Here is a 17,681-nt window from a genome sequence, read left to right as displayed (position 1 = left end):
AACTAGTTCCTTAGAAAATACTCTTTGGGTGGCATAAACCTTCAAAACCACAGCATGTTAGGGAGAAACTGGTATTGTAGTGGAATAAATCTTTAAACTAGACCTGAACACAAAGTAACATATTGTTTCAAATAAACATTCAAAACCATCAGTTGTTCCTGTGAAAGTACACTTCTTTAAAACCATAAAGATTTGTACAGAAAACAGTATTTTTGGTGGAATAAACCTTTAAAAGCATAACTTGATAGGTAGGAAGTAGTATTTGAGTGGAATAAACCGTTAACACTATAAAGATTTGCACAAAAAATAGCATTTTGGGTGAAACCGGCCATTAAAACTATGAGTACCTGCAAAGGAAGTAATGTCTTGGTTGAAATAAACTTATGAAACCATAGCTTGTTCATTATCAAGTCCTATTTGGGTGGAATAAACCTTAAAAATCATATGCATTTTCCCAGAAAGTAATTTTTGAAGTAGAAAAAACCTTTAAAACCATAACTCATTAGTTAGAAAGTACTATTTACTGTTAGCTTTTAATTTTACTCTGTTTAAAATTACTAGATTAAAAATACAGACCCTGCAGTAGGAACTTAATGCAACAAAAGTCAGTAAACTTTTCATTTCTGAGATTTAGATCTTTTATTTTTTTAGTACTTTGTATATACAAATTTATTTTTGATGAAAGGCTCAATGCTGCTCATAAAAGATGCCTAATTTCTGCAGAGATGTTCTGTCATTTCTAAGACATGTTTTTTCAGCTCTTCTTTGCTGAAGGGTTGCTCAGCCTTATGATACTCCAAAGGTGTTGTGTTAGTTTCAAGTCAGGTGGCATACTAGTTTTCCCTGGCTTCTTCTTTAGAAACTCTTGCATGATTTTGTGCTTTAAATTCTTATCATGCTGGAATATTCCTATTCTTCAATCTCCTGCAGATGGGAGTCATCTTGTTAGCCAGTATTTTGGTATATCCACAGGCGTTCGTGGTGCATCCATAAATGTCATCCCATCCAGCACCTTTTGCACTCATGCAGCCTCACATCATCACACTCCGACCTCTATGCATTCACTGTGATAGTCCTGGGCAGGTTCACGCCAAACATGCTGTACAGCCATCTGAGTCCAACAAATGTATCTTGGTCTCATCTGACCAAAGAATGTGCTCTATCCAAGCTGACGCAGAAGTTCAATTTTTCATTGATAACTTGTGCCATGTATGAACACCTGGCCATCTGTTATCAGAGCTAGACTGTGCAAGAAGTACACTGCACACGATGTCATGCTAGGTGAATAGTCACTGTAGCTCTGATTAGTGGGGCTGGGCTTGTTCTATACCTCCTTTGTACTGCTGACACTGTGTTCTCACTGATCTGCCTCAATCTTTGTGAAGTCTCCCAATCAGATATTTGAGTTTCTTCATCAATTCTTTTTTTCATGGAGCCATGATGCAGACATGCATCAGTACAAAACTGAAAAGTTCCAGTGTTCACAACTCATCTTGTAAACATGTCCATGTGATAAGACCGATCAAAAATGACTTCTGTTTCAGTTTTTTTTTATTATCCCTTATTAATCCCACAAGGGGAAATTCTGATTTTTGCATATCTCCCCAACTGGGAGGTCAGAGTGCAGGGTCAGCTGCAGTACAGTGCCTCTGGAGCAGGAAGGGTTAAGGGCCTTGCTCAGGAGCCCTACAGTGACCACATCGGGGTTTGAACCTCTGACCTTCGGATCAGTAGTCCAGAAACGTAACCATTGCGCCACCACAGCTGTATTAACTTTTGCTCCACTGAGTTTCTACTTGGAAGCCCTTTGATTGTTTATAAGAAGACGTCGAGGTGATTCTGCACAGAGGCATACTCACTTCTGAAACATTCTTTTTTTGTGTGTAGTATATGATATACTCGAGCTCTAATTTTAAAAAGACGAAGACACAACTAGGGACAGCTTGGTGGATGTGTCTTTACATGATCATATGATTCTTATCTTTCACAAAACAAATTCAGCTGCTCAGTCTCAGTACAGACTGCAAGGAACAACATTTACACATAAGCATGATATTGGGCCAATGACATACTGTGCCACAGGTTGTCATTTGGAATTGGGAAAAATAATAAAATGAGGGATAGAGGTGGTTTTAGGTCTGCTGAACTCTGGCTGTTTTTCTTACATTTGATGAGATCACACAAAACAAAAAAAAAATATTCCCCATGTTTAAGTAAGATTAATGTGTTTCAAGTTCATTGATTAACAGAGTTGAATATCCCTTTTCCCCCGATACAGAGGTCAGAGTCTAGTGGAATCAGAGATTGTGATACCAAGAGATAAAAAGTTTTGCCCTCACAGGAGAGAGAGCAGTGATATTCTTAACTCCTAGCAGCACAAGCTCAGCACTCTATCTCCCAGAAAAAATAAGGAAATCAGTCTACAGCTAGACAGGCCGCATTTGCTGGATGGATTCAATCTTCTCTCTCATCGGATCCTATATTGACTGGGATTTCAAAAGTCTGCTGCTCTTCACAGTAGTTTTCATCATTGCTGCAGATTTTGTGAAGAACCGTCGACCAGTTGGCTTCCCTCCAGGACCTTTGCCACTTCCAATTGTGGGAAACATGTTTTCTCTTGACCACACCAGGACCCATGAAGCACTGACACAGGTATCAAACAATTATACAAATGCTAACTGGTCAACTGGTAAGACTCGTCTTTTGGTTATTTATTTTATGTGTCATGCTCTCCCTTTTTTCCTAAATCCTCACCCAGTTAGCAGAAAAGTATGGAGACGTGTACAGCCTACGAATGGGCCAGGTATGGATGGTCGTATTAAACAGGTTTGAGGTTCTGAAAGAAGCTCTCGTAACGCAGGGAGACAGCCTGGCAGACCGACCGCAGCTTCCTATGCAACATGACGTAACACATGGACTAGGTAAGAGGACTAAAGACACACACAGACGCAAATCCTGCAGTCATACTTATCGAATCATTGCTATTCTGACTCTTGTGGTTAGTCATGCAGGACAGCACTGTTGAAGAATGCACACTGATTTTGTTTCCAGTTAGTACTATAGCTTTTCATATTTTTACAAAAGGTGCTGTGAAGGTTCTCTTGTAGCCTTACAAGAACCTGTTCAGTTCTTCAGGTACTGACACAATACATTTATCGCTTTTTGTACATTGGCCCCCTTTGCGATTGTTGTAGATTTTTAAAAAACAGACTGAGTATTTTTGAAGTAATACAGTACTTTATACACATTTTATAGAAATCCAATTTTTTAAAGAAGTTTACTCCACTTTGTGTATTTTCCTGTCAGGTATTGGTTTCACTAATGGGCACATGTGGAGGCAGCAGAGGCGATTTGCACTTTCAACTCTCAGATATTTTGGATTTGGAAAGAAGTCACTCGAGCCTGTCATTCTGGATGAATTTACACATTGTGCTGAAGAGTTCAGAAGCTTTAAAGGTACATATTTAAGACACACTGACATGTTTATAATGAGCAGTTGCTCCACTAACATATAGTTTTCTATTCACTTGTGAAGGTAAGCCATTTAATCCACACCTCGCCATTAACAACGCCGTCTCCAACATCATCTGCTCCCTGGTTTTTGGTCATCGCTTTGAGTACAGTGATGAGAAGTTCAAGAAACTGTTAGGGATGTTTGACGATGCATTCCGGATTGAAGCCTCCATCTGGGCACAGGTACTGCGTTTTACAGCTGCTGATTAAATCTGACTGCTGTGTACCTCTTTGTGAAATGGTTCCAAGATGGCACTCACCAACGCCATCTTGGAAAGCCATATGCGTTTTTTAATAGTTTGTCTCCAATATTTTTCCACAATAACAAAAGTAGTAAAATAAATAAAATCCTTTAATTCCTCTTGAGTAGGTCTATCTATCTATCTATCTATCTATCTATCTATCTATCTATCTATCTATCTATCTATCTATCTATCTATCTATCTATCTATCTATCTATCTATCTATCTATCTATTCATTATCATCCATCCATCCATCCATTCATCCATCCATCCATCCATTATCATCCATCCATCCATCCATCCGTCCATCCATCCATTATCATCCATCCATCCATCCATCCATCCATCCATTCATTATCATCCATCCATCCATCCATCCATCCATCCATCCATCCATTCATTATCATCTATCCATCCATCCATCCATCCATCCATCCATCCATCATCATCTATCATCCATCCATCCATTCATTATCATCTATCCATCCATCCATCCATCCATCCATCCATCCATCATCATCTATCCATCCATCCATCCATCCATCCATCCATCCATCCATCCATTCATTATCATCCATCCATCCATCCATTCATCATCATCTATCCATCCATCCATCCATCCATCCATCCATCCATCCATCCATTCATTATCATCCATCCATCCATCCATTCATTATCATCTATCCATCCATCCATCCATCCATCCATCCATCTCCTCCATGGTGGATGTACTTGAACCACCCTAACTGGCTCCTTTCAACACGAAGGAGCAGCGGCTCTACATGAGCTCCCTCCGGATATCTGAGCTTCCTCAACCTATCTATAAGGCTGAGCCCAGTCACCCTGTGGAGGAAACTCATTTTGGCCATTCGTAACCTAAATCTCATTCTATTGTTCTTAACCAGACCTCATGATCATAGATTAGGGATGGAATGTAGATTGACTGGGAAATCGAGAGATTCGCCATCCGGCTCTGCTCCTCCTTCCCCATGGCAGCCCGGTACAATGGCAGCATTACTGCTGATGCTGCAACAAGCCACCTGTCAATCTTGCGCTCCATTTTTCCATCACTTGATAACAAAATATAAGATACTTAAGCTCCTTCACTTTGGGTAGTACCTCCTTCCATTCCAGAGAGAGCAGTCCACTGGTTCCGAGCAGGAAACCATGGTCTTGGACTTGGAGGTGCAAACTTGCAATCCAGCCACTTCACACTCAGCTGCAAACTGCTCCAGTGCATGCTGGAGGTCATGGCCCAAAGAAGCATCTGTAAATAACAGAAATGTGATCCTGAGGTCCCCAGATGGGATATCCTCCTCACCACGACTGCTCTTTGAGATCCTGTCAACAAATACCACAAACCAGATTGGAGACAAAGGGCAGCCCTGGTCGAGTCCAACACCCACAGGAAATGTGTTTGACTTTGTGTCGAGAATGCAAACACAGCTGGCTCTAACAATGAGCCTGGTATCCCATACTCTCACAGTACCCCCTAAAGAGGCCCTTGAGGGACACAGTCATAAATCTTTTCCAAATTCACAAAACACATGTGGATTGGCTGCTCGAACTCTCATGACCTCGTTAGCAGCACCACCGGAGGAAAAGAGTTTGTCCAGCATTGCTTCTCCTGAATCCAAGGTTTGACAGTCATTCAGAGCTTCTCTTCCAGCACTCTGATGTAAACTTTCCAAAGGAGGCTCAGTAGTGTAGACCTCGATAATTGGAGCACACCCTCCAGTGCCCCTTTTAACAATGGGAACCACCACCCCAGTCTGTCACTCTACAGGCATTGTCCCAGATGACCATGTGACACTAAAGAGATGTGTCAGCCAAGACAGTCCAACAATGTCCAGAGCCTTTAGCATCACGGGATGAATCTCTTTCACACCTGATGCCTTGCCACTGATGAGTTTCCTGACTCCCACTGCATCCACCACCCTACCATCTTTGAGTCTTCAGGTCTGCCTCCTCAGCAGAGGTGTTAACCAGGTTAAGTTCCTCAAAGTGTTCTTTCCACCACCAGACAAAGTCTGCAGCCTAGGTCAGCAGTTCTCCCCCTTTCAGCTGCACACAGAGAGAAAGCTTGGCCAGAATCTCTCCAAGTCCCACCGAAAGTCCTTCTCCATAACCTTTCCAGACTCCTCCCACACCTGAAATTTTGCTTCTGCAACTTCTGTGACAAGGATTGCTGCAGGTAGGCAGACCTAGCATACTTCTACTGTGTAAAAGAGCTGAAGGATTTATTTTACAGTCCCTCTCCATTCATGTGAAACTTAAAATGACAAAACAATACAAGAAAATAATTTGCAGGGGAAAATGATTTCAAAATTAACCCGTAGCTAGTCAAAAATAAAATAAAATAAATAATTTTAAAAATTGCATGGCGGGTGCTATTTACCTACACTGTATCTTTCCAAAGCCAAATCTCTACTCCTTGTTAAAGATGGTCAGTTCACACTTTCACACCAGACACTGTGGTGACCTATTCTATAGCCTTGATGCAAACAAAATTGTAAACATCACTGGACACACTACAAACTTGTTGTCATTTTAAAATGTCTCCCTTAGAAGTAAACATTTGAAGTCATTACTGAATGTTGCCTTTTAATGCAAAAGAAAAAAAGATTTAAAAGGGAAAAAAACTTCATTTGTCTGGCCCAGTGATGTCACTCTGACAACGCCAACACCATAAATTCAATAAGCGCTGGGAGGCCCCCCTCCTGAACACTAGTCCTGCACGGTAAATCAGAACAAAGGAACAATGAAAAATAAGCATGAACAAGGAACAGACGATTAAACATCAGTTTACTTGTAATTTAGTAAAGCATAATGAAAACTAAATAATGATTGTGAGCCTTGCTTTAATCCCCCAAATAACGAATGTAAAACGTAACGTATTGACGTGAACAAGCCTGGGGCAGTATGTGCTGCAATGTTACACAAGCATGGTTAAGTTCAAGCAAAATCCATAATCATAAGGAAAACAGTGCTGTGTAATGTGGAGCATAAAAATGTCAAGGGACAAGTGGTGAGGAAAAATGAGACTTCTCACCCACTTTGTCACATTGGTGCCTTTCTTTTTCTTTGATTTCATTGGGGTTTCTACGAATTCTTGAGTAAATATGTCCATGTTTGACTGATGCTGTCCATGCAGGCAGTTAACTTACATTGAGGCTTGGCCGTTGTTCTTCCACCATTTTTATTGTTTTTTTTTTTGATAACTCTATTGTCCCAATCTCCTCCTTTGTGCAGCTCTACAACTCATTCACTGTGCTCATGAGACGTTTGCCAGGCCCACACCAGAGATTCTTTCAGATTTGGAGAGCGATGTTTGACTTCATACGCCAAGAGATAAAGGAGCACAAGCAGACCTGGGATCCCTCAGAGCAAAGAGACTACATTGACTGCTACCTGAAGGAGATTCAGATGGTACAGATTCAGATACATAGCTGTATTACATATTTTGTGTTCTTTAGGAAGCTCTTGTAAACACTATATCTGCTTGTTGTGCATCTACATCAGAATTATTCACTGTTAGTTTATTTTATTGACATGATCACCACATGTGGCACCACTACTGACTCATGAATACTATGTAGTGCAAAGACACACTTTTACACTTCTCATCCTTTACTGTTTCCTCTACCTTACAGCCTTATCTTGTTAGTTTTAACAGTTCGCTGCTGTAAGTGAAAAGATTCATATCTCTCAGTGAAAGTTAAACTCAAACTTGCAATATTTAAGTATGAAGTACTCGGGTGTAATAGTGCTGATATTAAAGTTTTAACATGTGAATTTATATTTATTTTCAGAATAAAGGGAAACGTGACAACACTTTCGATGAGGAAAACCTGATTATGTGTGTTGTGGACCTGTTTGCGGCTGGTTCAGAGACCACATCCACCACCCTGCGCTGGGCATTCCTCTACATGGCAAAATATCCTGAGATCCAGGGTGAGAGCACTGACAGGCCAGTAAAAGTGTTTTCTGATGGTGACACTAAAAAAAGTGTTGGTCATTATGTTACATGTACTCCGCTTCCTCCCGCAGTCCAAAAGCATGCTGAGGTTAATTGGTAACTCTAAATTGTCCATAGGTGTGAATGTGAGTGTGCTTGTGTGTTTAGCCCTGTGGTAGAGTGACCTGTCCAGGGTGTCCCCTGCCTTCGTCCTAAGTCAGCTGGGACAGGTTACAGATCCAAATATTGTCTAATATTGTGCAATGACTGATACACAGAAAAGGTCCAGGCTGAGATAGACAGAGTGATTGGACAGTCCAGACATCCATCCATGGAGGATCGTGCAAACCTTCCCAACACAGATGCTGTTCTCCACGAGATCCAGAGGATGGGCAACATTGCTCCTCTCAGTCTGCCACATTCTACCAACAGAGACGTCCAGCTGGGAGGCTACACCATCCCAAAGGTTATTTTTCAAATTACTTCAGCAGAAAGAATAATAAAGTTTCATGCCACAAAAATTTGGTTTATTGATGTGTTTTCATTATGATTCCTATCACCAGGGAACTACAATAATTCCCAATCTGACCTCTGCGCTGTTTGACAAGAATGAGTGGGAGACGCCCTTCACCTTCAACCCAGAACACTTTCTGAATGAGGAGGGCAAGTTTATGAAACGAGCAGCTTTCATCCCTTTCTCTGCTGGTAAGGAGCAACACAGTCAGACATTTTGTTGGCATTTTTATGACTTTGCCTAGGAACCTGATTGATAGATCTAGAAGTTCAGCACTAAAACACCACTGTTGTACAGATTTTTCCTGAATTACTGTCATTAGACACCTTCCATTAACTGATAGACCTAAACATTTTACAGTGAAATAGCATAAATTCTCCCTTCTTCTGCTTTTCAACATTGACTCATGATCAATGCAGTATGGCAGTTTTGATAACAAATTACATAAAAACTTTTTTAATGATGGATTTAACTGTACTTCAAGGGATATTCAGTGGCTTGGAAATTTTCTTGTATTAATCTGAGTACGTACGCTTTTTAATATTCTTTTGACGGAGTTACTTGGAGTGTTCTTTTGTCTTTACAGTGCAGCAATACTAATTTACCTGCAACTGGACCTTACAGATATAGGTGTCTTAATACTACAGTCAGAGAGACATATTACTGTAAAGTGGGTGAATACTTACTTTACATTTTATATTTTAATTAACTGACATGATTTTATAGAAATATTTTTAACTTGATGTGAAGAAATCCTTATTGTAAGGCCCTGCACTGCCATCCCAGTGATCACTAAGTGAAACAAGTAGGACATCCTGTTCATTTTCCTTTTTCCAGGTAAGCGTCTGTGTCTCGGGGAGAATCTGGCCAGGATGGAGCTCTTCCTCTTCTTCACCTCCTTCATGCAGCACTTCACCTTCTCCATGCCTGCTGGGGTGAAACCTGTGCTCGACTACCGCTTTGGAATCACTCTGTCACCGAAAGAATATGAAATATGTGCAATCGCACGTCAAGAGTAGTATATTTAAGAAAAAAAGAACAGAAAAACAAAAAAATTCCTATTTCACCAATAATGTTTCTTTAACTGTCTGAGGGTGTTGAGAATAGCAGAGCCTTTAATTTGTCAATAAAATCTTTATCTGATAACTGTTATTTTGTGGATTTTTCCTGTTTTGTTAAGTTATATATAACTACTCAAACCACAGGGAAACAGTATTAGTAGTCTGTAGGAGGCTGCTTGGCAGACTGCATTGCATGCATGCACAGTAGGTCCTATGTGCAGATTCTGTGCACACTACTGCTGAGTGTGCACTGTTAAGGGCAATTCCCCATGACCACAAGAGTTCACTGGGGTTCACGTGATGTAAAATCTGTGAGGGTCATTGCAAAACCCAAAATCTTGGGACTGAAAGAGCACCTGACTGCTTTTGCACAAGGACAATGAATGATTCTTAAAATAAATGATCGGTATGAGGAACAGCTGTGTGTGGTTAATCATCAAGTCATCAGTTAAAGTTGTCAATTAACCACATGCATCCAGACTTTAGAGGAAAATGAGAGTGTGACTTAGTTTTAGGTCTGTTGAACTTTGGCCATTTAGAAATATCTTAGATGTGATGTCTCTTTACACTAGTCACTCAGAACAATCAATCATGTGCCCTACTGCTGAGTCAGATTATTTGATATTTTTTAATCAGGGTCACTGAGTAACTTCTTGACATCACTTGTTCTTACATGTAGAGGTGAGAGTCCAGTGGTGCAATCCGTGGCTGTGATGTCAGGAGGAAATATAAAGTGTTGCCCTCACAGGAGAGATTGTTACCTCCTTGCAGCACAGCATCAGTCCTCTATTTCACAGAAAATTTAAGGAAATCAGTCTACAGCTAGACAGGCCGTATTTGCAGGATGGATTCAGTCTTCTCTCTCATTGGATCCTATATTGACTGGGATTTCAAAAGCCTGCTGCTCTTCACAGTAGTTTTCATCATTGCTGCAGATTTTGTGAAGAACCGTCGGCCGCTCGGCTTCCCTCCAGGACCTTGGCCACTTCCAGTTGTGGGAAACATGTTTTCTTTTGACCACACCAGGACTCATGAGGTTTTGACACAGGTATCAAACAATTATGTAAATGTTAACAGGTCATCTGGCATGATTTATCTTTCTGGTATTTGATTTTATGTGTAGTGCTCTTCCTTTTTTCCTAAATCCTCACCCAGTTAGCAGAACAGTATGGAGACGTGTACAGCCTACGAATGGGCCAGAAATGGCTGGTTGTGGTAAACAGGTCTGAGGCTCTGAAAGAAGCTCTAATAATGCAGGGAGACAGCAGGGAAACCCATTCCATGAACACGCATTGTTGTTGAGCTAATCTGAAGGCCACATGAATTCTGAAGGTCTGTAGCGATTGACTCTGCAGAAAGTTGGCCACCTCTTGGCACTATGCTCCTCAGCATCCGTCAGTTTACGTGTCCTACCACTTGGTGGCAGAGTTGCTGTCGTTCCCACACACTTCCACTTTCTTATAATACAGCTGACAGTTGACTGTGGAATATTTAGGAGCGAGGAAATGTCACGACTGGATTTGTTGCACAGGTGGCATCCTATCACAGTTCCACGCTGGAATTCACTGAGCTCCTGAGAGCGAGCCATTCTTTCACAAGTTTTTGTAAAAGCAGTCTGCAATGCCTAGGTGCTTGATTTTATACACCTGTGGCCATGGAAGTGATTGGAACACCTGATTCTGATTATTTGGATGGGTGAGCCAATACTTTTGGCAGTATGGTGTATATGAAATAAAACTAAGGTAGACATAAAGCTAAGGTAAGCATGAAACTAAGGTAATCAATTAATAGATAAATACAACCCATATACAATATTGCACGATGTACAATAGCAACAACAGCTTTAAGGTGGTCAGTGCAGCAGTGAGGAGGAGCAGAGTCCAAGAGCGATAACAATACATCAGATTGAAGTGACATTAACAGTGTCAGTATAGCGGCACCAATCAATACAATGCAATCAAGCATCAATATAACAATCTATAAAAGTTAAGACAACAAACTACTTTTTTGCACATTATGCTACAATCCACCTAATTTCATACTAGGCAAATATTGTATTGTAGAATCACTAAATGCTGCAGATTAAGACTTACACAGAAAAATACAGTATGATGAGCCTGAAGTGCATCGCTCAGTCTTAAGTCTGAGCAGCAGTTTTATCCAGCATTCAGCCTGTTCTGGGTTAAATTGGGTCAGCGTGTTCTTTGTCCCAAAGTGAGCTAGAGGTCGGGTTAAAGTTGGCTTATTTTTTAAGCCAGCATTTTGAGAAAGTACACATTTACCCAGTATGCAGCTGTTTTGTTTTATTGCCAGCTTTGGCTGCAGAATTTTCCTTGCAGGACTTAAAAACAATGGTAACTATATTGTATACTGCAGTATAATAAAGAAAAGGATCTGAATGCCTCCTCTATTGTTGATGTTAAACCTAAGCGATGCATTTTTAAAATGAATTTGTTAAGAGTTTAATACATTAAACATGAAAATTGAGAGTGGAAAAACAAAAAAGAGAGACCAATCCTTACATGATCTGAGTTAATGTAGTGCTGAAAAGCTTTCTCATTAATAGTTATCAAATCCAAATTGCTTAATTTCTGCTATAAAGCCGTGAAAATGTGTTGGCAACAAAACAAGAAATTCTTGCCTTCAAATTTAAAACAGTGTCGACTCAAACGAGGACATATTGGTGGCTACAAAAACATGTCTTTAGATCATCATACAGGAGAAAATTTCCATAGATGAAGATACAATTAGTAAAAATGATTCAGTTCTTTCGTAAAACAGACCCAGCTGCTCAATCAGACGCTAAACTTTCAGAAACCACATTTGGCCACTTGTCCCTAACGTTGGGTTACTAATATATTGCACAATAGACTTGTTTGGAGTGGAAGTGGGGAAAAAATAGGTAGAGAGAGCTGGTTTTAGGTTTGTTGAACTTTGATGAACAGTCTGTCCTCATTCATTCCCTCACACACAAACGCTGGCAGAATTTCAAAGCAGGTGCAACTTAGAGTAACAACAACCTTTTGATTTGAAGACACCACACTCTATAACCTGAGCCTGGCCACCTTGTATATATCTTATATTTGATTCAATTACATGTTACATTACAGACACAAAGACCTACTTTTAACCCTTGTGTTGTCTTCAGATCCTGTGCACTTCGCTTGTCCTCAGGGTCAAAAATGAGCCAAAGACAACACAAGGGCTAAGTCAGATCACTCATTAACTATTTTGCATCACTTTTCGATGTTTAAATAGGTCAAATGTTTCAATAGGGCAAATGTTTAAATCAATGGTTTGATGTTTCAATAGGTTAAATCAATGGTTGTGACGCCAAGAGATAATAAAAAGCTATGCCTTCACAGGAGACAGAGCAGTGATATTATTCTTTCCTGGCACCACAGCATCAGTCCTCTATCTCATAGGAGAAGCAAGCAAGTCAGTGTTCTGTTAGACAGGCCATGTTTGCAGGATGGATTCAGTCTTTTCTGTAATTGGACCCTATATTGACTGGAATTTAAAAAGCCTCCTGCTCTTCACAATAGTCTTTATCATCACTGCTGATTTTGTTAAGAACCGTCGACCGCTCGGCTTCCCTCCAGGACCTTGGGCCATTCCAATTGTGGGCAGCTTATTCACTGTTGACCACACCAGGACCCATGAGGGTTTGACACAGGTATTAGGAAATCTTCAAAATGCTAACAGGTCAGCTGGCAAGACTTCTCTTTCTGTTATCTGGATTCATGCATCTTGCTCTCCCTTCTTTCCTAAATCAGTTGGCAGGAAAGTATGGAGACGTGTACAGCATACGGATGGGCCAGGTATGGCTGATCGTACTAAATGGACTTGAAGCTCTGAAAGAAGCTCTAATAACACAGAGAGACAGCCTGGCAGATCGACCACGTCTTCCTTTGTTGGAAGCCATAACACATGGACGAGGTAAGAGGATACAAATCCTGCAGTGTATTTCTCAGTTTACTCCTATTGTAATTCTTGTGGATGATCACACAGGAAAGCACTGTGAAAGGATGCACATTGCTTTTCTTCAGGTACAGACACAATATGTTTGTCACATTTTGTGCGTTGGTGTACAGCATCTCCTTTGTGACTGTTGTGTACTGCAAAAAAAAAAAGGAAACTGGATACGTATTTTCATGTAATGGAATACTGGATGTTTTAGCTGTTACAAAGTCCACAATAAAGAGGCCTTATTTTTAGTGTGAGAAGTTTTCTTCACCCTTTGTATTTCTGGCCAGGTTTGAATTTCAGCAGTGGGCACATGTGGAGGCAGCAGAGGCGATTTGCACTTTCAACCCTCAGAAATTTTGGATTTGCCAAAAAGTCCCTTCAGCCTGTTATCCTGGATGAATTTACACACTGTGCAAAAGAGTTCAGAAGCTATGAAGGTACATAGTTAGCAAACACTTGTGGCACATTTATAATGAGTAAATGCACAGTATACATATAGTTTTCTTTTCAATTGTGGAGGTAAGCCATTTAATCCACACTTGGTCATGAACAACGCCATCTCCAACATCATCTGCTCCCTGGTTTTTGGTCATCGCTTTGAGTACAGTGATGAGAAGTTCCAGAAACTGTTGTGCTGGTTTGGCGTAGTGCTCCATACTCATGCCTCCATTTGGGCACAGGTAATGCATTTTAAGGATATTGATGAAATCTTAAGGTCATGTATCTCTTTGTTAATTTTTTTAAAAAAAATCATTATTTACATCAGTCCGTGTTCTCTTTTCTCAAGTGTGTAATGTCTTTTAGTATTGCTGAAATGTCTTGCATTCCCAAACAGACACCATCACAATTATATATGAGATACTAGTTTTTGGGATTGATAGGTAGCTTGGGGAGGGTTGAATAGTCATCACACAGAAAGTTATTAAAGGTGATGAGGATGAAACACTGAGGGCAAGAGCTTGTCCTTCTTAATCTCTGAGTTCCTCAATGCCAACCCTAACAGAAGGAGCACCATATATTTTGGTAAAAGGTGAAAATCATTTATTTCAAGCCCCAAAATAATTCAGAGGGTACTGCAAGCAAAAAGATCTGACCCTGTTGATAACACAGTTGGCGATTTATAGTATTTGGTAGATGCACCTTTAGCTGCATCTGCTAAATACTGCAGCATTAAGCTGGTGTGGGTAGGTCTCAATCAGAATTGCATATCTGTAGCTTTTGTTGTATGCTTCAGGTCATTGTTTGGCTGGAAGACAAATCTTCTCCCAAGTCACAGTTCTCCTACAGACTGCATCAGGTTGTCCTCCAGGATTTCTCTATACTTTGCTGCATTCATTTTATCCTCTTCGTTTACAAGCCTTTGAGGGTTTGGTGCTGAGAAGCATCACCTACACCATGATAATACCGCCACCATGCCTCACAGCAGTGATGGTGGGTGTGTGATGATGTGCAGTGTTTGGCGTAAACATAGTGTCTAGTGTGATGGCTAAAAAGCTTAATTGTGGTCACATCAGACCAAACAGCCTTCTTTCAGTTGACTTGAGTCTCCAGCATGCCTTTTAGCGAACTTTAGTTGAGATTTATTATGAGCTTTTTCCAACAGTGGCTTTTTCTTTGCCACTGCCATAAAGCTTGGACTGGTGAAGAACAGACGACAATTGTTATATGAACAGTATCTCTCATCTCAGCCTGAAGCTTGTAACTCCTTCAGCAGAGTCATAGGTGTCTTGGTGGCCTCACTCACTAGACTCTTTCTTCTTTTTGTTTTTGTTCTTCTGTCTTCACAGTGTAGTTATAGCCAGGGGTACTGCTGGTAATAGCCTGATTCCCCAAAGAATGTCGGCCTTCTTTGTTTCCGCTGTTATAGCCTGGTCATCGACAGTGAGCTTTTTAATTTAAAAAAACCTCCCTTCGCTCTTTTGTGCAAAGAACTAGCACTTTGGTTGGTTTTTTTTGTTGTTGTTGTTGCCCAAAATGGGTATTAGCAAAATATGGATAAAACAAAACAAAACCTTCCCCAAGCAAAACACGGCTATTTGTGGAACTTGTAGAAAACAGTAAAAGAGCTAAAAAATGCCTTAGAGAGTAAGTTTGTTCAGAGTTTTGACTGATACTACTGGTACATCCAACTGACTTTTGACCTTTGTTTTTATTTTATTAATTCCTTCATTTATTGTTCCAATCTTCTCCTCTGTGCAGCTCTACAACTCATTCACTGGGTTCATGAGATTTTTGCCAGGTCCACATCAGACAGTGCAGCAGATCTCTCAAGGTGTGAAGGACTTTATACGAGCAGAGATAAAGGAGCATAAGAAAAGCTGGGATCCTTCAACGCAAAGAGACTACATTGACTGCTACCTGAATGAGATTCAGATGGTGACTGGCACTAGATAATACAAAACTATATTACTTATACTGTGGTATTTTTGAAGTTTGTAGGTGATCAGCTCTTCTAAACATCATACCTGCTTGTGCACCACTATTGATACTGGTGAGTCTATTAGTCTCCTTGATGGTACTGCAAGTTTTAACATTAAAATTTGAATGCATTTTCAGAGTAAGGGGAAAGATGACAACACTTTCGACGAGGAAAACATGATTATATGTGTTATGGACCTTATTGTGGCTGGTTCAGAGACCACATCCACCACCCTGCGCTGGGCATTCCTCTACATGGCAAAATATCCTGAGATCCAGGGTGAGAGCACTGACAGGCCAGTTGACACGGATGATGACACTAAAACAAATTTGCTGGTCAGCATTTTGTGCACACAAATAGCTTTTTTTTAAAGATTACACTCATCAACATATATACATCAAATATTGTGCAATGATTGATAAACAGAAAAGGTCCAGGCTGAGATAGACAGAGTGATTGGACAGTCCAGACATCCATCCATGGAGGATCGTGCAAACCTTCCCTACACAGATGCTGTTATCCATGAGATCCAGAGGATGAGTAACGTAATTCCTCTCAGTCTGCCACATTTCACCAACAGAGACGTCCAGCTGGGAGGCTACACCATCCCAAAGGTCATTTCTCAAACTACTTCAGCAAAAGAAGAATACAGTTTTATGTTACATATAATTGTGCATATTTATGAATTCATAATGATTCCATCTACTCCCTAGGGATTTACAATAATTCCCAATCTGACCTCTGTGTTGTTCGACAAGAATGAGTGGGAGACGCCCTTCACCTTCAACCCAGGACACTTTCTGAATGAGGAGGGCAAGTTTATGAAACGAGCAGCTTTCATCCCTTTCTCTGCTGGTAAGGAGCAACACAATCAGACAGTTTATTTGTAAGTTCACATGTTTATTTAGGAGCCTTTCCGAGAAGACACTGTGAAACCAGAGGGTAAAGGCCTGGGATCATTTGTCCCTCTTGTTAGTAAAATTATCAAATGGGAAATGTTAAACGCTTGGTTCATTATTCATGCCTCAGGTAAGCGGCTGTGTCCTGGTGAGAGCCTGGCAAAAATGGAGCTCTTCCTCTTCTTCACCTCCTTCATGCAGCACTTCACCTTCTCCATGCCTGCTGGGGTGAAGCCTGTGATGGACTTCCTCTTTGGAATCACTTTGTCACCAAAAGAATATGAAATATGTGCAATCTCACGTCAAGAGTAATATATTTTGAGGGGGAAAAAACTAAACAAAAAACCCCACTTTTTTTTCTTAGTTGCCAACTAACGTTTCTATAACTGAGGATTTAGAGAACATTAGATGCTTTCATTGTCTATAGAATGTCATGCATTGTATTTGAGGATATGTAGAATTTATTAGCACCTGCATTGTTAAATCTTGTTTTATTTTCTTCTTGGTCCTTTTCTAACTTTTTTGTCCATAGCTTGTAGTGTAATTCTAACCCCCTCAGTATTTACAATTTGTGCATTTGTCCCACAAAATAAAAACATGAAAGAAGCAGAGGATTTTTATTTTGAATTGTGTTGGCTCGACAGAGACAATATTAAATGAGGAAAGTTGACGATGACTGATGTTTTAGTTTTTCTTCGTATGAGTTAAAACATTCCCACCATGATTTCATGCAAACAAGCTACAAATCTTGGCATGAAAATTCACCAGTATACAAGAAATTGGTATGACACTCAAAGTTTGTGAATCCCTGGTTTTGTTTTTCACAATTTATTTCACATGACGCATGACTGTTGTGCAGAATAAAGTACAATGTTTGTAATTTTAAAAATAAAAGTGTACAAATACTGTTTAATGTTCAAAATTTTATTTATGTGACTGTTCTTCTTACTTTCTACCCCTGGTCACAAACAGAAAAAGAAACAAAAACCCTCCAACTGCACCATTTGTAAGTCCAGTACAACCTGTACTGGAACAACTTTTATTTTTTTGTTCCCTCTCATAACCCCTAAACATGTCTGATATATTGAGGCACAGACTCCATATA

At 40.2% G+C, this 17,681-nt stretch overlaps 2 protein-coding genes across 2 annotated transcripts; both read left to right on the top strand.

The window, feature by feature from the left end:
• The first annotated feature begins 2,339 nt into the window (after positions 1 to 2,339).
• LOC111584308 (cytochrome P450 2J6-like) lies at positions 2,340 to 9,380 on the top strand. The gene is made up of 9 exons (XM_023293444.3): positions 2,340 to 2,652; positions 2,759 to 2,921; positions 3,307 to 3,456; positions 3,536 to 3,696; positions 7,009 to 7,185; positions 7,569 to 7,710; positions 7,993 to 8,180; positions 8,278 to 8,419; positions 9,066 to 9,380. The coding sequence occupies exons 1-9, from the start codon at positions 2,449 to 2,451 to the stop codon at positions 9,245 to 9,247; spliced, it is 1,509 nt and encodes a 502-aa protein (XP_023149212.2). The 5' UTR covers positions 2,340 to 2,448; the 3' UTR covers positions 9,248 to 9,380.
• Positions 9,381 to 10,046: 666 nt separating this feature from the next.
• On the top strand, positions 10,047 to 17,484 carry LOC111584301 (cytochrome P450 2J6-like). Its single transcript, XM_035958696.2, has 10 exons — positions 10,047 to 10,337; positions 12,864 to 12,965; positions 13,066 to 13,228; positions 13,546 to 13,695; positions 13,778 to 13,938; positions 15,458 to 15,634; positions 15,815 to 15,956; positions 16,104 to 16,291; positions 16,391 to 16,532; positions 16,707 to 17,484. Exons 1-10 carry the CDS (start codon positions 10,134 to 10,136, stop codon positions 16,886 to 16,888), a joined length of 1,611 nt encoding a protein of 536 aa, XP_035814589.2. The 5' UTR covers positions 10,047 to 10,133; the 3' UTR covers positions 16,889 to 17,484.
• Positions 17,485 to 17,681: the final 197 nt, after the last annotated feature.

The sequence above is a fragment of the Amphiprion ocellaris genome, chromosome 2 (assembly GCF_022539595.1).
Source record: "Amphiprion ocellaris isolate individual 3 ecotype Okinawa chromosome 2, ASM2253959v1, whole genome shotgun sequence".
Taxonomy (NCBI): domain Eukaryota; kingdom Metazoa; phylum Chordata; class Actinopteri; family Pomacentridae; genus Amphiprion; species Amphiprion ocellaris.
Note: the sequence above shows the minus strand (reverse complement) of the source record. Positions and strands in the feature narration are given on the sequence as shown.